Genomic DNA, 26,830 nt, shown 5'->3' with positions numbered 1-26,830 from the left:
GAAGTTCCAGATTTTCTATTTTTTTTTAATACTATGTGACGAGGCCATACCTCTAGCTTTGAACAGCCGAACACCAACGCGTTACCGTCACATATTATATGGGGGCCTGTCCTAGGAGCTTCACTCAGGTACTGGTGCCAAGTGGTAATTTATGGTAAGCGTATTTAACTTTGTTAACGTAGCTTTTTACTATTTTTCATATTCAATTTCATTTTTTATATGGTGCGGTGTATTGTGCATTACGAGAGTAACATATAGTGAAGGTGAGACAACTTTGGATTACGTGGTGACTGTAGGCCGCAGTCATACTCTTAATTGGTCATCTCTCCCTCCGTGTTATTACTCGTGTTTACCATCTTTGTCCCTTGGATATTTCTCATTTTTGACAGATCATCATATTGGTACCCTGGTACTGTGGTCTGCCCCGGGTCAAGAGTACCCAATCTTCTGCAATCTGACTGTAGGAGGACAAAGAGGGCCATAGTTCCTCTAGCTCGAACTTTAGTTGCTGAATTGGGACCTCAGCAGCAGTTCTCGTCACCAGTTGACACCTCGCACCCCTACACGTCAGTCAGAGATGATGATACATACAACGGTAGGGAATTAGCTTACTTTTTCAGAGCACAAAAGTTCGTTAATTCTGTAAGTATCATATTAATTTAAGTAGGAAAAACTTGCTTTATGTCCTATAGAGACTTGGCAAGGTATGCCTACATCCTTGGACTACCAATTTTACTTTTGAGGCAATTAACTGTTTCATTTGTTTTCGAAACTCTGTTTCATTTGTTAGTAGTATTTTCTTGCCCTTATCCTCTTACATGAGTACCGGGTACAAGATTTCCTGCGCCCTTGATTTAATTTAATCATTTAACATCTTTTACTTAACTTTAATTGTTAAAGATCCCACAGGATAGGTACCAGTTGCCACGTTGTCCTGTTTCTGACATTCACTATTGAATATTCGTGTACCTTTATTTGCTAATTTCACCATGTTTCGTCTCCAAGCTTTCCGTGCAAATCCAGCAGGTGAAATAGGGACTTTAAGTCGTGCCAAGAGGACTGAATTACAAACTCTTGCACATGAGTATCAACTAGAAGTTCCCTACCAAGCCAACAAAAATGACCTACACAACCTGTTGCTGGATTACTATTTAGAGCAAGGTAAGATAGACTCTGAAACTCATGAAACTTACTATATTGCAGATAAAACTGACTTGGCAACGATGAAACTCAAACTAGAGCTGGCCAAGATTGAACGTGAACAACAAGAACGAGCTGCTGCCATACGAAGGGAAGAACAAGAACGAGAAATCACCCTCAGAGAACGTGAAACTACTTTGAGGAGAGAAGAACAAGAACGCGAAGCTGCCTTGAGGAGAGAAGAACACGAACAAGAAATCGCTCACAAGGAACGTGAACTCGCCCTCCAGGAACGTGAGGTTGCAATGCTCCAGGAGCGGGAACGCGTACAGCTTAAAACACTCCAGGAGCGGGAACGTGTACAGCTTGAAACCAAACAACGCGAGTTGGAGATGCAACGCGAACATGACAAGCAACAAGCGACTCTGGCTTTAGAGTGTCGTCAACGAGAATACACGTTGGAAACTTCACACCTCGCTCAACGCCAGCAAGCTACTGCCAATCTTCCCGTCAGTTTTAATATATCACATGCAAGTAAGTTAATGCCATCCTTTGTAGAAGCAGAAGTTGATGTGTTCTTTACCACCTTTGAAACCCTTGCTAATCAACTCAGTTGGCCTGTCGACCAATGGGCCACACTTCTCAGAGTCCATCTTACAGGTAGAGCTGCAGTCACACTCAGTACTTTGGCGTCTGAGAATGACTACCACACTCTGAAACAAGCAGTGTTGGACGCCTACCTCCTCTCTACAGAAAGTTATAGAAGGAAATTCCGTGACCACCTGAAGGCAAGTACCACTACCTTCCTTGAGTTTGCTAACACGAAACGGAGGTATTTCATGAAATGGCTGGAAGCAGCACATGTCTCTACTTTTACAGAACTCGTCAACCTGATGCTTGTTGAAGAATTCTTGAGACGTGTGCCGCCTCCTGTCCGCCTCTACTTAGCAGATAAAGAAGAAACCGACTACCTGAAGTGTGCTAAGTCGGCTGACACTTACAGCCTCATCCACCGGCTGACACCCGAACCATCCTCCAGTAAGAAGTCGTGGTACAGTTACGAGAAAGTGAGCCCCGATCAAGCTGGTTCGCAACTGTACTGCAAGTATTGTAGATTCTATGGACATACCATAGACAAGTGTGGTAAGTCTCAATACAAGGGAACCACTGACCAACAGAAACCCAAACCAACTCCTCCTAAGTCCGGTAAGCCTGTGATGAATGTTGGTGTTAATGTTAATGATCTTTCTCTTTTCAGTAACCACCTGTATACTGGAACTGTCTCTGCCAACGGTTCAAATCCGGAGGGACGTTTCAAATTGAAGATCTTGAGGGACACAGCGGCTCTACAATCGATCATCTTGAAGTCGGCTGTGCCCAACATCACCTACACCGGAGAAACTGTCTTCATCACTGACCTCACTGCTACCACTCCATACCCTCTCGCCAGAGTCCACCTGGATTGTCCCTACGTGAACGGAGAAGTCCAAGTCGCCGTCAGGGAAAAGCCTTTTCCCATGCCTGGAGTGCAACTTCTCCTAGGCAACGACTTGGCAGAAGACCTGCAACCGACCAACCTGATCGTCATGGACAAACCCCAGGTGTGTAACTCTGTGCCAAGTAACCCTATTCTAGAGTATGTTCCAGCAGAGGTTCAAGAGAGTGATGAAGTTTCTCCTCCGGTTCTCGTGACCACCCGTGCACAAGCCGCACGTCCACAGCCAGCTGACTCTACTGCTACCGCTGTCCCTCAAGACCCTCTGAAACTCCCCCCGCATCTGACCAAGTTGGAGTTCCGTAAGTTGCAGAGGGAAGATCTTACTTTAACACCATTGTTTTTCCAGGCTGAGACTCAACCCGACAGTATTCCTGGGTTCTTCCTAGAGAACGACTTGCTCTACCGCAGATATAGACCCAGTAAACTGAAGGAGGAGGACGATTGGGCCAACATCGAACAACTTGTGATTCCTACCAGCCTGCGGCCCACTATTCTACACCTGGCCCACGGAGCACTCTCCCACTACGGCTTCAACAAGACTTACCATGGAATTCGTCAAGACTACTACTGGCCAGGTATGGTAAATAACGTCAAACAGTACGTAAAACAGTGTCATACATGTCAGATGGCAGGTAAACCGAACATCTCCATTCCCAGAGCGCCACTGATTCCCATACAGGTGCCTGCGGAACCTTTCCACAGACTCATAATAGACTGTGTTGGTCCTTTACCTCGGACCAGTTCAGGTAACGCCTACATCCTAACCATCCTGTGTCCTACCACCAGATTTCCCATAGCAGTTCCAGTGAAGAACATCACGGCTGCTACGGTTATAAAACATCTATTGAAGATCTTCACTCAATACGGATTTCCCAGGGAGATTCAGAGCGACTGTGGTACCAACTTCACCAGTGATCTCTTCAAAAGGTCACTGGAGGAGTTCAACATCAAACAGGTATTGTCCAGCCCCTATCATCCTGCTTCACAGGGTTCTCTTGAACGTAGTCATCAGACAATCAAAGCACTCTTGAAAAAGTTTTGTAGTGAAACCTCGAAGGATTGGGATAAGCAGATTGACCTTATAATGTGTATTTTCAGAAGTCTCCCCAATGAGTCCCTAGGAGTATCTCCTTATGAGATGCTCTACGGCCGTAAGTGCCGTACTCCCCTTAAGGCTTTCAAAGACTCTCTCCGAGATGCCACCTTCAGTGAGCATCAGAATGTGCCCCAGTTTCTTCAAAACCTTCAACACATTCTTGAGAGAGTCCACCGCTTTGCCCATGATAATCTATTGAAAGCCCAGGAGAGAATGAAGACTCATTATGACCAGACCAGCAAAGTAAGAAAATTCAAGCCGGGAGACTTCGTCCTTGCATACTTCCCTATCCCAGGTTCACCTTTCCAAAACAGGTTTTCAGGACCCTACTGGGTCAAAGAGTGCAGGAATAATAACAACTACGTAATAGAGACTCCAGATAGGCGGCGGAAGACCCAGCTGTGCCACGTCAACCTCCTGAAGCAATATAATGGTACTCCTCCCACTGTCCTGATTAACTGTTCTACCTTCACAGAACCCTACATCCACAGTGAGACCTTCCCAGCTTCTCCTCCCGAAAGCACTGACAAGGAGTCAGCGCTTTCTAATTCCGTAATCCTTAATGATCTTCCCAAATGCTTTCAGAATAATAATCGTGCTCCTTTGCCCTATTCTAATTCCACTCTCACCTCGTCAGATAAGCCCTTCATCCTCCATGTCGACGCCAGTGGTACCGACGTTGGTGGTGTCGCGATGCAGCAACGAGGCGAGGAGAATACACCTGTCAGCGACTACTGCTACAAGGAACTACGGAACAATTGGCAAGGAGCTACTCTTCCTCATCCTGAAGATCCAGCACTTCACTCCACACCTGAAAAGTGCTCGGTCCACCATCAACACGGACCACACCACCCTACACCTCCTGCAGCACGCCCACTTCTCATCTCAGCGTCTTCTACTATGGGCTTGCTAACTGCAGAAAATCCACCTGGAGACACGCTATACCAAGATTCCGACAACATCTTAGCCCATGATCTCTCCAGAGTTTATGAAGTAGAAGCGACTCCATCTATTACTCCACCACATAACGACGTACTTCTTCCAGAACCGCAGGCTTCGGGGGAGAGTTGTGACGATAATCTCCTTCAAGAGATTGAGCCTGCTCTTCCCTCCAAAAATACGTCGCAACAAATATATATAACTACTATGGAAGAAATGTCCAACAACGACAACAACACCAGCAAGGTTTGCCAGAGCGCAAAACGTATGCAGCCAGGGACACCTGCTCAGACTCAAACCGCCAAACTACCCGTCTTGCTGCCGGCTCCTCTGATTGGTCGCCGGTCGGGCTGCAACTGCACTCCACCCCCCCATACTACTTGATGTCTGGGGCCGCCACGACCTCAGTCCTCAGAATATTCCGTGCTTTCTCACAGTTAACACTTCTCCCTGCTAGACGTAAGCTTTGGCGTACGTGTACTAAGAGAGGTGATAGCTTAAAGCCAATATTCCAGCACCTCTCATTTTTTGTATATTGCACTTCTTGTTATTTTGCTCACTTGTCTTAACGTAACTTTTCATTGTGTCATTTAATTATTCTTATTATTTTGATTGATTTTATTACACGAATTTGTTTGTCCCTTTTATTCATGTTTTGTTTATTTAACGTAATTAAAATTTCATTGTTAAAGTTTACTTGTGTTTTGTGTGTCTTCTCCTTACCTTACCACAGACGGAGTTCCAGATTTTCTATTTTTTTTTAATACTATGTGACGAGGCCATACCTCCAGCTTTGAACAGCTGAACACCAACGCGTTACCGTCACAATATATATATATATATATATATATATATATATATATATATATATATATATATATATATATATATATATATATATATATATATATATATATATATATATATATATATATATATATATATATATATATATATATATTGGTTCCAAGGGTTGTTATAGCCTGGTGGAAGGGTTGTAGAGATAAGCTCCCACAGCCTGTAAAGTGCCCCTGATGGCGTGCATCTCAAATAGCCTCTGACAACCAAGTCCAGCTCCTGGCCTGCACGTGTGGCTTAGCCTCTAGGCCTGGCGGAACTGCTTCTACCAACAGGAGAAGGGGCGAAGGCGGGTCTCTGGCGTCTTAAAACCAGTTGCTTTGGGCAGATGGGACTCGTTTGCCTGGAAAGGCAGCTCATCTAGGGGAAGGAAAACCCCGAATTCAAATCTCTGCTGTCTTGTGGCTAAACCCACTCATGGGAAAAACTTCGGGAGTCAACCCTGAGGAAAAATCCGGAGTCGGAGTCCCTAAGGCAGTTTGCAGATGTTTACAGCTACATTCCTCCTGCGACGACACTGGTGCCAAGCGTTTGGCGCCTGCCCTTCCCTTGGATCACATCGGTGGCGTGGAGAGGGTGGATCTGCTGCATGGGCAACAGCTGATCCTCCATAATTACTGCCCAGGCCTGTGCCCTGGAGAGGACACTCCAGCATCGTCTTGACGGTGGCTCAACACGGGAAGTGACAGTTACCGGTGATAAGCCTACCACTCAATTGGCGTAGAGAAAGGCGCCAGGGGTTGCTTCCGTCGGTGGGAGAAATCATCCGATTTCATAGGACAGCTACCGCCCGCCTCAAGCTGGGCAGCCCCCAGCTAATAAGGTGCTGTCCCACCATGGTCCGCCTGCTCCACTGGGTGCGTGGGGCTTAGGCCACAATCCAATAAGCGGATCGTCAACCCATGCACCAGGCAAAAGAAAACAAACACAGAGCCACCCAGCTCTCAAACTGGGCACATGGAATGTAAGGACCATGACACCGGGTCTCTCGGAAGATCTACTGGAAGTGAACGACGCCCGCAAGACAGCTGTGATCAACAATGAACTGCGCAGGCTCCAGATGGACATAGTCGCCCTGCAGGAGACACGTCTGCCCACAACCAGCAGCATACGGGAGAAGGACTTTACCTTCTTCTGGCAGGGCAAACCACCAGAAGAGGTAAGGGAGCATGGCGTTGGCTTTGCCATCAGGAACAGGTTGTTAGGGTCCATAGTACCGCCTATGGAGGGGTCTAAAAGGATCATCAAACTTCAGCTTCATACAGCAGTAGGAATGGTCAGCCTCATCAATCCCTATGCACCAACACTGACCTCCTCTACCGAAGCGAAGGACAAGTTCTATGATGACCTCGGCCTGGCTCTCAGAGACATACCTCAACAAGAGCCAGTCTTCCTCCTGGGAGATTTTAATGCAAGAGTTGGTTCTGAACACAGCTCTTGGCCTTCCTGCCTGGGCCAGTTTGGATTCGGGAAGATGAATGAGAGTGGGCAGCGCCTCCTGGAGTTCTGCTGCCGTCATGATCTCTGCATCACCAATTCCTTCTTCGACACCAAGCCCCAGCATAAGGTTTCCTGGAGACCTCCCAGGTCTAAGCATTGGCACCAACTCGACCTGGTGCTTACGGGGCGTAACAATCTGAGAAATGTCAAACTGAACTGCAGCTTCCAGAGCGCAGATTGCGACACCGACCACTCTCTCGTCGTTTGCAGAGTAAAGTTCCAGCCCCGGAAAATCCACAGAGCAAAGAAGGAGGGAAGACCACACATTAACGTAAACAATACCCGTGACCTTCACAAGGTGGAGGAATTCACTGCGGCGCTGGTAAATGCCCTTCCTGTACCACCCTGCGATAGTGCAAGTGAGAGGTGGTCACATCTCAGGGGCACTATTTTCAACACTGCCATGTCCACCTTCGGTAAGAGGCAGAACAAGTCAGCAGATTAGTTCGAGGCCAGTGCAGAGGAACTGTTACCCCTCGTAGAGGAAAAGAGACGAGCTCTCTCATCCTACAAGAACCTGCCCTCAGAAAGGAACCTACAGGCCCTCCGTACTGCCTGCAGTTGAGTTCAACAAACTGCGAGGCGTTGTGCTAACGATTACTGGCTTCGACTCTGTTCCAGCATCCAGAATGCGGTCACTGTCGGCAACATAAGAGGCATGTACGAAGGAATCAAACAGGCAACAGGCCGAACACAAAACCGGACGGCTCCTCTAAAGTCAGCCACTGGAGAGATCATTAAAGACCGTGATCAACAGATGAATCGCTGGGTGGAACATTACTCCGAACTCCAGTGAGAACTTGGTCAGCATAGAGGCTTTGGATGGAATTGAATGCCTGCCCATCATGGAAGAACTTGATCTTGAACCAACTGTGGAAGAAGTTGAGAAAACAGTGGATTCACTTTCCTCAGGGAAGGCCCCAGGAGACGACGGGATTCCGCCTGAAGTTCTCAAGTGCGCTCGTGGAACACTTAAATCTGAGCTTCATGAACTTCTGTGCCAGTGCTGGAGGGAGGGCTCGGTGCCACAAGACATGAGAGATGTAAACATCATCACTCTCTACAAAAATAAAGGTGACAGAAGCGATGTCAACAACTATCGCGGCATCTCCCTCCTCAGCGTCGTCGGCAAACTCTTCGCCAGGGTCGTCTTGGTCAGGCTTCAGATTCTTGCTGAATGAGTGTACCCCGAGTCACAGTGTGGTTTCCGAGCAGAGAGGTCGACCACTGACATGGTGTTCTCCCTGAGACAGCTTCAAGAAAAGTGCAGGGAGCAGAGAAAAGCCTTGTACATTGCCTTCATTGACCTTACAAAGGCCTTCGACCTCGTGAGCGGGGACGGACTCTTCAAGATCTTGGCCAAAATTGGCTGTCCACCTATCCTACTCAGCATGATACAATCGTTCCACAAGGACATGAAGGGGACAGTCGTGTACGACGGCTCAACTTCTCAACCATTCAACATTAACAGTGGTGTTAAATTTTCTTGACAAATGAACAAACAAAGCATTAGACAATTGGCCATGTCTTACAGAGTATTTATATCGCGATATTCTACATTTCAAATCTTTAGATGTTTGCCCAACATTGAACCTATTACAATCTTTACAAGGTATTTTATAAATGACACAATTATCACTACGAGGACTGTGTCTAACTAAAGGTTTTCTAACAGTGTTTTCGTAATTAAACAATACATGTATATCAAAAAGTTTCAAGGCCTTGACAATATTTTCAAACCCAGAAAAATATGGTAAACATTACACATTCTCTGGGCGAATTTTCTCACTGCATATATTATTATAATATGTACGACGTGCTTTGCTACGGCAAACTTCCAAAAAACTTAGTGGAAAACAAAGCTTGAGACCAATAGAATCAATATTCTTAAACTCTCCATCTACGAGTTCTGGACTAACAAGCCGAAGAGCTCTTAGATACATAGAGGACAAAATAGAATTGTTCACATTGTATCTTTGCCCTGAGAAATAATGAACATAAGATGTTCGTAGGCCTTGGCCTTCATAAGATGTTCATTATTTCTCAGGGCATAGATACAATGGGGGAAAATAATTGTTTTCCTCTATGTATCTCTATGTATAACCTTCGGGTTGTTAGTCTAGAACTCTTAGATGAAGATTTTACAATTATTATTAATACATGTACCAAAATTACATATAAATTTATTATTTAAATTTAAATAAAAATTTTATTATATTTAAGGGAGCAATTTGTTACATATGTCAATATTAGCGAATTCACAGAACTAAATAATTTTCCTACGGGCTCACCATAGCCCGTGCTACTTGGAACATTTGGTCCAGGTAGCAAATCTTAAACAACAACAACTAAATTATAATTTGATCCTGGAGTAACACAATTTATAACAAATGCTTCAACAGCTGATAAATAACATTAAGAATATACATAATGTATTTTAGAGAATAATAAATGAATTAATTATTTAAATTTGAAATTATTATTTGTTGAATTTGTAAGGAGATAAATAATGTTATAAAAGTGAATCTTAGCAAATTAATAACAAAATATTTATCTGATCTTTGAATATTTAAATGTGTTAAGACTGTTTCATACAACCATAAAATAACATATACAATTTTTCAAAGAATTTCACTTAAAGCACATAAATTTATTATTTAAACATGTAAAAACTGATATTTATATATAGGGAAGAAAATAGTTTCAGAAAAAAACATATATTATATAAATTATATATATAAATATTTTAACCATTTTTGGATTAAACATTGCTAAAAGTCCCTTTTTCCACACCTGACATGCCCACAACACTCTGGAAACGTTGATAATAGTTTCAACAATCTTCTGTGTATGCTGGGCTGGTATCTTATTTACCAGATCTCCCAACACATTGTTGGAAGAATAATATTAATTGATTAATATATAGTTAATCCTTCCTGCATACTGGTCAGTCTTGCCTCATGTAACTGGATTAGTGAGATTCCGGACTTTCTTAATGATACTTCTCATAAGTTTCGAGTCTTTGGTGTTTTTAACTGGGAGTTAGTCTTAAGGGAGTGAATGGAGCCATCATAGAATTGTTTCCTTCACAGGTGAGTCATACATGACTGTTACTGCTCATTCTAGGCCAGACTGGTCGCTTGGAACAGTCACGGTGCCAAACACTGACTCTTTCAACTAATCTGAAACACTCTGATAGAAGGAGCAGCTAACTTTCCGCCCCCAAGGAATTGAAGAGTTTATGTGAGGGTATTGTCTTGTGTCGCGGTGTCCAGTACAACACTCACACAGTCCCCATGACAACAGTCACCATGACAACAGTCACCGTGACAACAGTCACCATGACAACAGTCACCATGACAACAGTCACCATGAGAACAGTCACCATGACAACAGTCACCATGACAACAGTCACCATGACAACAGTCACCGTGACAACAGTCACCATGACAACAGTCACCATGACAACAGTCACCATGACAACAGTCACCATGACAACAGTCACCATGACAACAGTCACCATGACAACAGTCACCATGACAACAGTCACCGTGACAACAGTCACCATGACAACAGTCACCATGACAACAGTCACCATGACAACAGTCACCATGACAATAGTCACCGTGACAACAGTCCCCATGACAACAGTCACCATGACAACAGTCACCATGACAACAGTCACCATGACAACAGTCACCATGACAACAGTCACCATGACAACAGTCACCATGACAACAGTCACCCTGACAACAATAATAACAGATAACAGGAGAGGACTTCCAGGGCCTAACAGAACCAGGTGGGATAAAACGTTAAATGTATTGATGTTGTTGAGGCGGAAGACCATTACTGTTCCTGACAATAATGATCCCATTGAGAGGTTCGTCTTCCTTGTATATCCTTCTTGTCCTGTAAACACCTGCAAGATTAAGTGTTCTGTCAGCAGAAGATTCCCTGAGAAACCTACAGTCCTACAGCTTAAGTTACTGACTCACTTATTAAGGAAGCCCCATCTGAGTCCTAAGTAGCCTGTCTTAGGTTTTCCAGCTATCTTAGACAGAGTGTCAAGATAGCCAACAATTTCGGGAGCTCCTTCACCCATCTTGGGTTTTTCACAATCTCCACCGAAGTAGGCATTAACTTTGGCTGGCACGAGAGACTCGACACCAGTTGATGGATCAACCATCTCATGGCACATGTCTCTGAAGACAGACCGCACTATGATCAATATGTCATTCTCCGGCCACTCGACTCCTTGCTCTCGCTTCCTTTGCAGCTTCCTCAGGAAGGAATTTTTGAGGCAGAATCCTGCAGGGGTCGGAACTTTCCAATAGCGGGAGTCCCACCAGGAAAACTGGTTCTTGACATGTCTGGGCATCCAAGGCTCAGCCTTCAAGCGGGAGAGGAGAGTCTTGCAGGTGAGAAACACCCGACGCTCCTGAGGCTCCAGCTGCTGCAGCACCTCCACCTCTGTCGCAGCCAGGCTACACCTCCACGACCCATCTTCTGTGTTGCTGAGCTGGATTATTTGTGAGGAGTCGGGCGTGAGGGGAGGTCTGCTGATCTCCTCAGGCCATGGCACCACCACCACTGGCACTAAGTCAACACTGACCAACAACAGCGGATACTCACTTCCCTGCCAGGCCAGTGACAGTGCCACGCCCACCTGCGTCCTGGTCAGGCCAGGTGGCACTAGACTAAGACGCTTGTCACCAATGGTGTGGCTCTTCAGGATCTCTCTCACTCTATCATAAAACTTTGTTACTAAGTTATTCCCATGGAGACCAGAATTTTTCGTCTTTATTTTGACTTTTAACTTATGACCACTGGCTAAGACTTCTTTCTCTGTTTGTTGTATAACTTTAACTTTGACTCCAGGAAGCTCCTGGAGAACAAAATTAACGTCGAACTCATCGGGACAATAGAGCCTTGTACCATCTGCAGCGCTCCCAGACAGTCTCAGTTCCCCTCTGAAAATTTCATCTGAAACATTTGCTGTAATTTGTTGAAGTTCTTTCATTACTTCATTCTTGACCTCTTGTGCTTCACACATGGTGAAGTCAACCGTTGTCTTCTCCAAGTCTCTCACCAAGCTCCCCAAGTCAATACGGTAGAGAAGGTTCATTGCAGTTTTTGTTGGGTCATTATTTATGTGTTCAATATTAGATGATGATTCAGGTTCACGTATATTGTACTTCAGGAGATACTGAGAGAAATGTCTACGGACTTCTTGTGGGGTAGTTCCCGCCCTGCAGGTAGGTTCAGGTTCTATAATAAATTCTGCTAAAAGTTCATGAACGTCATCATGAGCGAACATTGCAGCGAGGTGGGGAGGTGTGTGGCCGTATCTGTCAGGCAGGAGCGGCTGGGCACCAAGGCTCAGGAGGAGGAGGACGCAGCCTGACTTGCCATGAGCGGCTGCCTGGTGGAGGGCAGTGGTGGCAGCGGTGGGATCCACTAGTGTGTCTACAGCCAGGCCTCCTACCTTCACCAGGAGGTATATCAGCTGCTGCAGCCCACTTCGTGAGGCCACCAGGAGAGCCTGGGGTCCTGTGGACAACACCAGGAGAGCCTGGGGTCCTGTGGACAACACTCGGGATCCTCTAGCTCCTGCTGTCTTCATGACCCGAGTAGTAGTCTTGAAGTAGCTAGTGAAGAGAATTTCCTGAACGTCCAGAATCTCTTGCACCTGTTTCTTGTCGCTGGGGTGTGTTATCTTCTCCTGTAGGTCCTGCAGCTTGTTCCTTTCCTTGTTATAAATACTCTGTAAAATATGTTGGGTTATAATTACTCGTAATTATTATCACAACATTTTAATACATTGAACATTGCAAAACATTGGTTTCTGATATCATATTTATCTATAAAAAAACAATAGATGTTAAAAAATATATATATAAAATTAAATGAAAAATATTATAATAATAATAATGGCTCTTGCAGATTTTTTAAACTATTGCTGTAAGGATGTTGTTGAAGAAGCCGAAATGCCTCACAAAGAATTGTTAATGTCATTTTTATCTTATACACTGACAGATACATGAATTATTACATATATGATATGCAATTTGTATACTTTAGACCAAAATAACTTTGCAGTCTCATCTTACCAAAATATACCAATTATTCGTCAATACTGCCAAAATATAATATTTAAATAGGTTATTATAAAATATTGATGGTGTTGTAACATAATCGAAAATAGATAAAAACGCATAGAGTGGGGGCGAGTGAGGTGGAGGGGAGGAGTGAGGAAGAGTGGTCAGGTGAAAGGGAAAGTTTACAATGAGAGAAAATGGATTAGAGTACTTTAATTAGATAAGAGGTAGATAGGAAGAGTAGATAGTAGTAGAAGTGCTAGACAAAAGAGTGGAAAATGTAGGAAGGAGTAAGAAGAAAGGGTAGAAGAAATAGAAGTAAAGGAAGAAGAAAGAGTAAGGGCTGCCACCAACCATTCAAGAGTTATTAATAAGATAAAGAATGGAACTTGTAAATCCAAAAATTTTAACTGATGTTATCTCGTAACAACTGTATGCATTTATATCATATCATCAAGAATTATTAGGACATAATCTTTAGCAAGAAAACTTCAGAATGCTCTCTACTCTAGCTTTCACTATATCATAGGCATAAATCCAAACTCTAGGGATCAGAATTAAAGAAAATTTAAAAGTAATTAAATAAATTATTAAATTGCATGTATATATTCAGGAAAATTCACAATCATATAGATATCATAACTCAACCCTTTCCCTTGATGATCATTTGTCAACATTAATTCAGAATTTAAAAATCACACAACATATAAATTGGAAAGCACAAAATACGTCAACCTTACAATTTCACTCACCAAAGTCTCTAAGTATAAGATGGTCAGCAAGGAGAGAGTGATACGGCTGACAGCTAGAGTTCTCACCGGCCTGGTACAGGTCGATGGGACAGGTAACATGAGAGACAGACATAGTCATGGCTACTGGAACGTCTCTCTCTTTCTCTGTATCTCTCTAATGTACAATTTAACGTTTATTTAAGGGGGGACTGGGAGCTCAACTCCGCCTACCAGCAGATAGCCTCTGACTATCTTCCTACCACACCTACACAATAGCTTGTTTGATGGAAAGAACACAGCCATCGTCTGCAGTTACCTGTTTAGCTGAGAGCGAGGTCACCTGATACGACCTGACCTCTACTTAACCTGTGACAATTAACCCTCAAAAAATGTGACTTTTGAAATGCTAAGGGCCGATAGCCTGGCGCCGCCACTATCCTGTGTACTGACTCTCGTAAACATTTGAACTCTCGTTACACGTGAAATATTAAATAAACCAATTTATGGTGTTCCATTATAATATTAACAAAATTAAACTTAAATGTAATCAACAAAGGAAAAATGTGTTTATTTTGTTGAGCATGTTGAGCCTCGCTAAATAGGATAAGTGGGACGGTTCTACCTGTTAGGCGCAATATGTGTGCTTGTGTAGGAGAAAGATCGTAAGTAGTGTAAACCGGGTCAGAAGCCGGCAATTTTCATTTTTTCCCATGCCGGCTTCTGGCCTCTGGGTTTTATGAACTTTTTTCCCTATGCCGGCTTCGGGCCCCTGGGTTTTACGAACTTTTTTTCCCATGCCGGCTTCTGGCCCCTGGGGTTTTACGAACTTTTTTTCCCTATGCCAGCTTCTGGCCCCTGGGTTTTACGATTTTTTTCCCCATGCCAGTCTATGCACCCTGGGTTTTCTCAAAATTTTTCCACTGCCGCTCTATGCACCCTGGGTTTTCTCAAATCAACTTGCCTGGGGGATTAAAATGCCGGTCCCTGTCTCGTGTGTTTTGCGTTACCTCAGCGACCCTTGCACAGGCATAGCCAATGGTCAATGACGTCACCAGCAAGCCGCGCAGCGTTCCTGCACAGGCACGTTCAAGGGGATTAAAAAGCCGGTCAAAAAGTCGTGTGTTTGGCGTTACAACAGTGACCCTAAAACCTAATGGAAAATACCATCATCCCTAGTCTATATTAAGGCTATAGGCTATACGCTATAAGGCTATAGGTTAAGGATGGTTAACATGAACTGAGGTAGAGAAAATTCCCATTATTATCGTATTTTCCATTAACCTCCTCCCCAGGTAATGAAGGTTGAGTTGAGGATGGTTGTATTGATGTGAAAAAAACGCTACGAATATGATGCAATATTGAACCAAGATCCATGTATCAGAGGTTAGGTCCAGAGTGGTTGGGTTGATGCATAAACAACACTTTCTTCCCATAAATACAATAAATTTGAAGTTAGATAAAGGGAGGTTAGGTCCAGGGTGGTTGGGTTGATGCACAAACAACACATTCCTCCCATATTTACGATAAATTTGAAGTTAGATAAAGGGAGGTTAGGTCCAGGGTGGTTGGGTTGAAGCACAAACAACACGTTCCTCCCATATTTACGATAAGTTTGAAGTTAGATAAAGGGAGGTTAGGTCTAGGACGGTTGGGTTGATGCACAAACAACACGTTCCTTCCATATATACTATAAATTTGAAGTTCGATAAAGGGAGGTTAGGTCCAGAACGGTTGGGTTGATGTGTAAAAACAAAAACACCTACCCATCAATATAGATACAATATTGAACACAATTCCAAGTTTTAAAGGAGAGGGGCTGTTAGATCCATATCCAAAACATCACTTTTCTATGAATATGCTTACAATGTTCAACAAAGAACCAAGTAGGTTAGGCACAGTGCGGATAGGTTCATATCCAAAACTTCACTTTTCAAAGAAAATAGATAAAATATGCAACAAAGCTCCAAGACTCTTGCAGGTTAGGCACGGGCATTTAGGTTCATATCGAAAAAACATCACTTCTCTGAGTATATGTCGTATCAGAGGTTAGGTCCAGGTTTAGATGGAATTAAATTAGATGGAATGTGGGTAAAATGGGCTTTGACTGTGCATCACATCATTTAGGTATATTTGGTGGAAATTGTCTCCAATTTGGAGGCGATAGCTTAAATTTCCCCAACTTTAATCAAATTTGCTAGGTCAGGGTTAGGTAAGGCTATGTAGGGTAGGTTGGAATATGTGAAAACTGGGCTAAAATGGTCTTTGGCTGTACTATGCAACAAAACATTTTGGGTATATTTGGTAGAAATTGTCTTAAATATAGTTGAATTTAGGTGAGTAAGCATAAATTTCACGAACTTTAATCAAATCAAGCTTGGGATATGCTAGGTCAGGTTAGATAAGGTTGTGTAGGGTAAGATGGAATCGGTGAAAACTTGGGTGAAATGAACTTTGGTTATGTTAAGATACAAAAATTTGGGTAAATTCGGTGGAAATTGGCTTAAATTAGGTTGAATTTAAATGGGAAAGGCATAAATTTCGCCAACTTTAATCAAATCTAACTTTGGTTATGCCAGGTGAGGCTGGGTAGGGTTGTATAGGGAAGGTTGGGATAGGTGAAAACTCAGCTAAAATGAGCTTTGGCCGTGCTATGTTACAAAACATTTTTGGGTATATATGGTGGAAATTGTCTTAAATTAGGTTAAATTTGTGTGGGATAACTTAAATTTCCCCGACTTTAACCAAATCTAGGTTTGGATATGCTAGGATAGGTTAGGTAAGGTTGCGTAGAGTAGGATGGAATAGGAAATAATGTAGGTAAAAATGGGCTTTGGCGATGCTATGATACACAACATTTGGATATATTTGGTGGGAATTGTCTTAAATTAGGTCGAATTTAGGTGGAATATCTTAAATTTCGCCAACTTTAACCAAATCCAGGTTTGGATATGCTAGGTTAGGTGAGGTTGTGTAGGGTAGGATGGAAATAGGTGAAAATGTTGGTGAAAAAAAAATGGGCTTTGACAGTACTATGATACACAACATTGGGTATATTTGGTGGAAATTGTCTTAAATTAGGTCGGATTTATGTGGGAATAGCTTAAATGTCGGCAACTTTAACCAAATCTGGGTTTGGATATGCTAGGTTTGGTTAGGTGAGGTTGCGTAGGGTAGGATGGAATAGGAGAAAATGTAGGTAAAAATGGGCTTTGGCTGTGCTATGATACACAGCATTTGGGTATATTTGGTGGGATTTGTCTTAAATTAGGTCGAATTTATGTGGGATAGCTTACATTTCGCTGACGTTCACCAAATCCAGGTTTGGATATGCTAGGGTAGTATGGAACAGGAGAAAATGTGGGTAAAAATGGGCTTTGGTAGTGCTATGCTACACAACATTTGGGCATATTTGGTGGAAATTGCCTTAAATTAGCTCGAATTTAAGTGGCATAGCTTAAATTTCACCAACTTGAACTAAATCCAGGTTTGGATATGCTAGGTCAGGTTAGGTGAGGTCGTGTAGGGAAGGACATATATAATATCTAAGGGGTAATGAACTAGCACGTTTATGAAATAGTGTAAATTTTCCTATTTGGGGTTCGAGCTATATGGCAGACTCATGCAATGTATGGACAGAGGCGACATAGGCTTGTATGTGAGGATATGGGATGCTCATATTTGGTTAGTTTAGCTTTTGCTAGGTTGAATTTAGTCAAATTTGCGTAGTATAAGTATATTAAGTCTGTTAGATGGTTTGCATAAATACATAAATATGGGTGGTCTGATTGGAGAGGATGTAACAAGGAAGGTTAATAAGACATTAAAAACAGTGGACATATGTTAGATAAATAGTTTAGCACTAATAATGTTGAAATTTTAATGGCAAAAGAATGTGCTTTATATTGGGCTCATCGGAAGTCATATGTACTATTTTTATATGTGAAATTGTGACTTTTGGGGAGTTGGTTAAACTCAGCATATTATAATTAATGTCCTAAATATGCCCAGAAAAATATCATGGAAATTGTGTATTGTTTGACCCAGTTGGTTGTGTTTGTACATATATAGCACAATTAATATACTTGTGTATTAATTGTGCAGATTATGTATTTTGCATAAGTTGTATGATTATTGCAAATATGTATTGATTATATTTCCATAAATTGTTTATTGTTTTGTGCAAGTTGTATGTATTAATTGTATATGTTTTGTATGTGTATTTGTGGAAATTTTCTAGTTGTGTATTTAATGAATATGTGTTAGTTATGTATTGTTCAGTTGTGTATTGATTTTATTTTTGAGCAAGTTGTGTAAATGTCGCAATTGTATTTGTGTAAATCGTGTTTTATGCCAGTTGTGTATTTTCATATTTGGGGTAGTTATGTATTGTACGTATTTGAGCTAGATATGTATTTGTGCAAGTTGTGTAATAATTATGAAAGATGTGTAATATTTGTGAAAGTTGTGTATTAATTGCGCATGTTGTGTAATTGCATATGGACGAATTGTTTATTTATACCTTTGTGTATTGATTGTCATTGTGCAAGTTTTCTTGTATTAATTGTGCAAAGATGTATAATAATTACACAAATTTTTTAATAATTGTCCATGATTTATAATAATTCTTGTGCTAATAGTGCATTTATGCAAGCTGTGTTTTTAATTTGTTGAAGTGGAACTGGTGCAACTGTATTTTTGTGTGCAAATTGTGTATTTTGTGTAAGCTCTATAATCTGCAAAATAGATCTCCATGGTGTAAGTGTATTTTGGTTTATGAGACAATGTGTGGGTATTTTGTGAAAATTATGTATATGAAATTGTGTAATTTTAGTGAAAGCGCATTTTTGATTGTCTAAATGCATAAGCGTTTTGATATATTTGTGCAAAATACTGTACTTTGTGTAAATGTCATACTCTGAGCGTACATGCAATATTGTGTAAATGGTATATTTTTGTGTGCAACTGACATATTTTGTATGTAAATGTCATATTTTTTTGTGTGATGGTATATTTTGAGTGTAAATAATAATATATTTTGTGCATAAATGACATATTTGGTGTGTAAATGCTGTATTTTCTGTGTATGGCATAAATTACATCTGATTAATGGGGGAAAGGGGGGCAAAAAACTTAGCTATTCAATATGAATGTATGGGATGTTGAGTATGTGTAGGTAAATATGATTGTATTTGCGAGTGTTGGTTTAGAAACAAGTTAGTTGATTTGCGTAGCAAGAGTAGGATTTTTTTAAGGTGTAGATATGATTAGCCTATGAATATAGTGGCTAGCATCCAGCTGAGTTGCTAGATGGATGAATTGAGGTGCGACATTTGGATAGCTATTTGATGGATGTGAGAACAGTTGACTAGCCTATGAACAAAGCTACTAATCCGCTTTGCTGCAAGATGTTAGGTAACTACTTGTGGATTATAGTAGAATATCTAGCTATAGGGTTTCATAATTGCTGTTGTGTATAAAACTAGAATAAGAGCTATTTATTAAAACTATTATTGCAAACTAATACTTTAAGTGGGATCCCTTGGTTGTTTTAAGCATAGGGTGGACATGAATATGAATGAGATTGGGTGGAGATATATAGGAGCTGCCTCATATGGGCCAATAGGACCTCTGCAGTTACCTTTATTCGTATGTTCAGCTCACTTGCTATGCTGCCAGATGTACGATTCTGCTTAAATTGCAGTACAACATTTGGGCATCTATTTGAGTTTTGAACTTAACACTGCATAATGAATGGTTATAGTTGCGGATGACTAAAATGCATATTCTTAAACCTCTGATTAGGTTAGGTGGGGATGGATAGTCTACTCATTTTTGAATAATAACATTAAATACACATGCCAGTAGGACGCCAAAGGTTGCATTGGTTATCTGGTGACGTCATACATAGTTGACCAGTCAGGTGCTGTGATACCTTGACACTTATATGCTAATGGCCGACAATACCTCATCCCTATACCTGAGGTCGCTTTTCGCGACGTCGATAAACAACAACAATTGGTCTGTAGAATGTATTTGTTTGTTATATATAATAAGTTAGGTTAGGATGGTTTGATCGGGTTTATGAATATCAGAAAATAGGAGCAATGAGCGAAAATACGAGCCAATGTAGCTGAATATCGACTCTAATGAAGCACAGAGTACAATTGAGGTATTAAGCCTGATTAAGAGTTCACACTTATGTGTGAACCTCCTAGGGTCCGCATTTAGCATGTTGGCGCCTCGCGCCGAATTAGGGATGATGACGTCAGAAAAGCAAGTAATTGCAGAAGGCCTTATTTCAAAACATGAGAGGCTTGCTTTTACCGAATAAGTATTTTTGATTTGTTATATGCTACAGTAAGGTGTGGCAGGTATGTTTTGAGCGAATGTGAGATGTGTATATGGTTAGGGACAATATTAGATTACTACTGAACTTGCATTGAAATTGCCAATGCCCAGGGCTCTGTTTTTTCATATATATGACTGATAGCGGTTTTTATTTTGCCCTATGAGAAATAAACGATCCTTCAAGGAAGATTGTCAAAGCTTAAATTACATTCTCTAGAAAGACGAAGAAGAAATAGGGGTGTCATGATAGAGGTGTGACTGAATGGTCATAGTAAAGGGGGATATTAATAACCTATTAAACGTATCAACATGAAACAGAACAGGAATGAACTGGATAAGTTTTACATTTAGGAAAAAAGACCTGGTTCAGTTACAGGGATGAACGCTGAGATACATGGTAGTTCTTGCTCTGTGTTGCTGCCCCTTTGATACATGTAATGGGTGATGGTTGGAAGTAAATATGAAATTTAATATAGACTAGGGATGATGGTATTTTCCATTAGGTTTCAGGGTCACTGTTGTAACGCAAAACACACGACTCATAGACCGGCTTTTTAATCACCTTGAACGTGCCTGTGCAGGAACGCTGCGCGGCTTGCTGGTGACGTCATTGACCATTGGCTATGCCTGTGCAAGGGTCGCTGAGGTAACGCAAAACACACGAGACAGGGACCGGCATTTTAATCCCCCAGGCAAGTTGATTCGAGAAAACCCAGGGTGCATAGACCGGCATGGGGAAAAAAATTCGTAAAACCCAGGGGCCAGAAGCTGGCATAGGGAAAAAAAGTTCGTAAAACCCCAGGGGCCAGAAGCCGGCATGGGAAAAAAACTTTGTAAAACCCAGGGGCCAGAAGCCGGCATAGGAAAAAAGTTCATAAAACCCAGGGACCAGAAGCCGGCATGGGAAAAAAGTTCATAAAACCCAGGGACCAGAAGCCGGCATGGGAAAAAAAGTTTGTAAAACCCAGGGACCAGAAGCCGGCATGGGAAAAAAAGTTTGTAAAACCCAGGGACCAGAAGCCGGCATGGGAAAAAATAAAAATTGCCGGCTTCTGTCCCGGTTTACACTACTATCGTAGTACCTTAGTGCACTAGTCAATGGAATATCATTGAATATATATAATTGCATAGTGATAAATTTCCATAACTGGATGTTAGTTTAGTCATGCCTAGTTAAGTATGAATGTAGTGAGTTGAACAACTGACTTGTGGAGGTGGAGCACCTCACCCACATACTGAGTGAGGTGTGGAGCATTTACACTAATCTGCTCCAGACAGTGGGCGAGGTGTGGAGCATGTACACTGACCTGCTCCAGAGAGTGGGTGAGGTGTGGAGCATGTACACTGACCTGCTCCAGAGTGTGGGTGAGGTGTGGAGCATGTATACTGACCTGCTCCAGAGTGTAGGTGAGGTGTGGAGCATGTACACTGACCTGCTCCAGAGTGTGGGTGAGGTGTGGACCATGTACACTGACCTGCTCCAGAGTGTGGGTGAGGTGTGGAGCATGTACACTGACCTGCTCCAGAGAGTGGGCGAGGTGTGGAGCATGTACACTGACCTGCTCCAGAGAGTGGGCGAGGTGTGGAGCATGTACACTGACCTGCTCCAGAGAGTGGGTGAGGTGTGGAGCATGAACACTGACCTACTCCAGAGAGTGGGCGAGGTGTGGAGCATGAACACTGACCTGTTCCAGACAGTGGGTGAGGTGTGGAGCATGTACACTGACCTGCTCCAGAGAGTGGGTGAGGTGTGGAGCATGTACACTGACCTCCTCCAGACAGTGGGTGAGGTGTGGAGCATGAACACTGACCTACTCCAGAGAGTGGGCGAGGTGTGGAGCATGAACACTGACCTACTCCAGAGTGTGGGTGAGGTGTGGAGCATGAACACTGACCTGCTCCAGAGAGTGGGTGAGGTGTGGAGCATGTACACTGACCTACTCCAGACAGTGGGTGAGGTGTGGAGCATGTACACTGACCTGCTCCAGTGAATGGGTGAGGTGTGGAGCATGTACACTGACCTACTCCAGACAGTGGGTGAGGTGTGGAGCATGAACACTGACCTACTCCAGACAGTGAGTGAGGTGTGGAGCATGAACACTGACCTACTCCAGAGTGTGGGTGAGGTGTGGAGCATGTACACTGACCTGCTCCAGAGAGTGGGTGAGGTGTGGAGCATGAACACTGACCTACTCCAGAGTGTGGGTGAGGTGTGGAGCATGAACACTGACCTGCTCCAGACAGTGGGTGAGGTGTGGAGCATGAACACTGACCTGCTCCAGAGAGTGGGTGAGGTGTGGAGCATGTACACTAACCTGCTCCAGAGAGTGGGCGAGGTGTGGAGCATGTACACTGACCTGCTCCAGAGAGTGGGTGAGGTGTGGAGCATGAACACTGACCTGCTCCAGAGAGTGGGTGAGGTGTGGAGCATGTACACTGACCTGCTCCAGAGAGTGGGTGAGGTGTGGAGCATGTACACTGACCTGCTCCAGAGAGTGGGTGAGGTGTGGAGCATGTACACAGACCTGCTCCAGAGAGTGGGTGAGGTGTGGAGCATGTACACTGACCTGTGTGGGAAATTTTTACCCACCATATCTAATAATCATCTAAGAAATGTATAATTTCTATATCATATCTAAATCATATCAAAATCATATCTAAATCGTATCAAAATCATATTAGAATCATTAAAGATTCATTATATAGCTTGATCCTGGATGACAATGGCACCATGAACACGTACGCAACAGGGGCCCTTTTGATGCCTACGTGACTTTGTACATGATCTCTCAAGGATCCAGAAGCTTCTAGAAGGATTTGTTAATTAAAAAACTATTGGAACATTTATTCAACATCCGGTAGATTAAAAATCGAATCCTTAATAAGATTCAGTGGTACTTTCAAATACTACTTATAATCTTTAAATCTTATATCTAATTATATTATAATCACATCTTATTTCAATCATAAGTCTAGACTGTAAAAATAATCAATCAATATTCATAGAAGGCTACCGTGCTCAGAGAGCATGGCAGGATCTCGGGGGGCGAGAAGCGCCCACGACGATGCCTCGAGGCACTCCGCGTTTGTTTACAACTGAGTGAACAAGAGTGACTGATCCTTAGCGAACATTACCAGCTCAAGGACACCTTATTTAACATTTTATCGCCAGTGAATACTCTCTAGAACTGGGGGAGTACCTGGACAATATCTACAAGGAAAATCCTAGAACATTTACATAAAATAAGAGTGTATAGTGGAGATCACGGTGACACGGTTTCCTCCACCTTCATTCTTTATCTTTATCTCCAATCATTCTTCTGCAACTGCAGGATAATCACGTAGCAACGCTACCAGATCATCATACAGCAACGCTGTTGCAAAATATCGTGCCTAAACTCAACAAGAGAGAGTTAATCAGTCTGGCAAACTTGTCAGACAGGCACCCCGACTGGCAGAGAAGTATATTGAAGGTTATTTGGTATATGATTGGCCAATTGTATGCTTGTGTAGCTTTAATATCCTATAAATCTGTCTGTTGGTTAAAAAGCGAGGCTAAGCCTCACATATCAGTAAGTTTATTAAAATTGTAGTGTAGCTGTGAATCTTATCCAAGCACTGAACCTCATGATTGTCCATTGTGTCAGAAAGAATTCAGCCTCAATAAGTAAAAACCTCACAAGTGTCCATAGCATTGGAAGAGATTCACTCAAGCTAACTGTATCATATAAATTGAATATGTCTGCATATATATTTGAATATATAAATTAAGTTATCAATTGCTTGCTTAGTTATTTTTAAGTTATCATATAAGTTCATTTAATTGAATATAATTTCTAGTACTTACTTAACAATATTTAGACTACATTTAAGGTCATTTATTATACTTTTACAATTTAATTTGTTGTTTATAGTATAAGAATCTATTGGCTGTAAGTTATGGTGCTAGGTTAGACTATGTATGTTTAAATCCCTGATTTAAACAGAGCCAGTGTTCAGTCATACAACTGAATTTATTAAATCTTATCCTTGTATAAAATACAAGCTGATGTGAGATCCCTGTCTACAGGTGGACTGGAACTTCTATCAACAAGTCATTCACCCCACCTGTCCCTTACAGCCCACAGTCTGTCATTAGGAAAAGAGGGGCTAGGATTTACAACCCTAGCTGAATTTAGTTGAATTAATTTGCAGACAGTAATTTTTTAATTTAGTTCAGTACAAGTCCCTGGTAGTCTCCTCTTATATTAATCCCAGCAGGTTTTTCCCATATTAATGGTCCTTCGAACCGGATAATAATGGTCCTTTGTACCTAGATATTTATGATCATTCGTTTACCGAATATTTCAATGCCAAATACATAAGAAACTTCTTGATTTTGCATTGGAATAATTCTTACATATTCTAGCCTAACCTAGCTATCAGCCAATATTTATCATAGCTATATATTTAAGTAAACAAATAGTTTGCAGTGGCTTAAGCCACCATATCCATTAACTAGTAAGCATTCATAGCATACTGATACTGTTCAGTGTTAAGAAACCACAGTACTTAAGTATATCAGTGCCACAGACACAACTGCATCTTAATCATACAATTACCTACCTCACTTGTGGTAACATTATATACATATTTAAGTGTATTATCTAGCATTATCTCTAATCTACTGATTTTCAGAGCTGCTCATTACATAAAATTCTTTTAAAAAAGTGTTATCATCACTGTAAGAGCATTCATTACAATCTAACCATAATATACTGTACATACCCTATTACAGGTAAAACCAGTAGGCAATCTACTGTATTTTATCAAGCAACTATTATGGTAACAGATTTTGTAATAACTTTGCAAAAATAGTGCCATTTACTATTTTTAAAAAATTATTACAAGATTTACCAACTTGGTGCATTTGGGTCACAAATCAAATTATTACAGTACTTTTGATAATTGAACACCTGCTACAACCAGATTCCAGGGAGGAAATGAAGGACGATCTTTGGAATCATTACCTAAGTAGACAGGAAAGCTCATTTATCAAAATACATTAACATCAAACATATTCATCAGAAAAAAGAGAAAAATCTCGGAATCTCCGAAACTCGGAAAAGGTCAAAATGGCTAACAGTGTTCCACCAGCAGCTGAAACAGAAAAGAAAAGGACACAAAGTGTCTAAAAAAATCACTTGAATCTACAGCCTACAGACCATTTAAATCAGGTGATAGACAAATGTCATCATCACTTGGCTACAATAGTCTACAATTGGGGATTAAGACCAATCTTAATCTCACAACACAATCTGAAAGGCTAACAGCCCATTGACAATGTCAATACAAATATTATCATCCATCTAAGATAACTATCTTAATTAATCCAAGAAGAAAGTCTTGATCACTTAATTTCATGCTTTCACTGGAGTGAAAGCAGCCTCAGAAAATCTGAAGTTAATCAAGCATCTCAAAGAGACTTACTTAATAGAAAAGGCAAAGCCAAGAAAAAATAAAAAGCAAAATGCTTCATTACATCATGAATAATGTAGTTACACATTATTACAGATACAATTCATCCTTTAAGGAAATCCTTGGAGGAGTACAAGTGTTACATGCTTGTATGACCTACTTGCATGTAATTACTTACCTACAAGTGTTACATACTTGTAACAACATCTTATCACAAAGCCAAATCTTTGATGGACTTCGAGCTTACGTACAAAGATTACGAAGCCGAGGAAAACTTAGATCTCAAGAAAAAATCCCCAAAGGTGAATCCACGGACAAAAATAAAAATGTCCAAAATGGCAGTCAAAAATCAAGGCAACAAAATTCCTCTTCTGCAAAGTGGAAACAGAATAATGTTGGCTCTTATGCTATATCCCCCACAGTTAACAGAACTGTAGGAAACCAAGCTCCTAAGACAGATAAGACAAAAGGAGCTACAAGTGCCCCAAAATGTTTATTCTGTCAAGAAGCACATACCATTTATCAATGAACAGTATATGAAGGCCGTGCCAGTCGAATCGATCGACTGAAATCTCTCAACAGGTGCATCCGTTGTCTACGGAAGCACGATACAAGTGAGTGTAACACTCCATTGCAAAACTGCCAATATTGTCATAAAAGTGTACATCACACAGCACTCTGTAGTGATATTAACACTCAATCCAGATCACAGACTTCCAATAATCAACCTGCATCTCAGGCAAAGCCCAAAGATGATAATATCACAACAGCCGTACAATTCTGTACAGTAATGAGCAATGTCAACGACTTGGATACAGAAATTGTTACAACAGCTATATTGCCTACTGCACAGCTAGAACTATGCAATCAAGGAATTTGTATTGCAACTAGAGGCTTTTTTGATCAAGGGTCACAGAAAACCTTTATCAGTAAAAAGATGGCAGAAGATTTACAACTTAAATCTTCAAAGCAAGTATCTACATCTATATCAGGGTTTTTTACTAATTCTGGTCGTAGAACCTTTCCAGTAGTAAAACTCAATGTCTGTCTAGGTACATCCCAAAGGACAGTAGAAGCCATAGTAGTTGATAAAATTCCTACTGAAATGGAAGTGACTGGTCTGACAGCAACTATTAGATTCCTAAAAGAAAAAGGAATACAA

At 41.6% G+C, this 26,830-nt stretch overlaps 1 protein-coding gene across 1 annotated transcript in view; it reads right to left on the bottom strand.

The window, feature by feature from the left end:
• Window positions 1–8,555: 8,555 nt before the first annotated feature.
• LOC123766503 (ankyrin-2-like) overlaps window positions 8,556–26,830 on the bottom strand; it is a 52,327-nt gene continuing 34,052 nt past the window's right edge. The window contains exon 5 of the mRNA XM_069304660.1: window positions 8,556–12,798. Within this exon, the coding sequence (XP_069160761.1) occupies window positions 11,026–12,798 (1,773 nt within the window). The 3' untranslated portion in view covers window positions 8,556–11,025. The remainder of the gene's footprint in view (window positions 12,799–26,830) is intronic.

Source organism: Procambarus clarkii, chromosome 5 (assembly GCF_040958095.1).
Source record: "Procambarus clarkii isolate CNS0578487 chromosome 5, FALCON_Pclarkii_2.0, whole genome shotgun sequence".
NCBI classification, from domain to species: Eukaryota; Metazoa; Arthropoda; class Malacostraca; order Decapoda; family Cambaridae; genus Procambarus; species Procambarus clarkii.
Note: the sequence above shows the minus strand (reverse complement) of the source record. Positions and strands in the feature narration are given on the sequence as shown.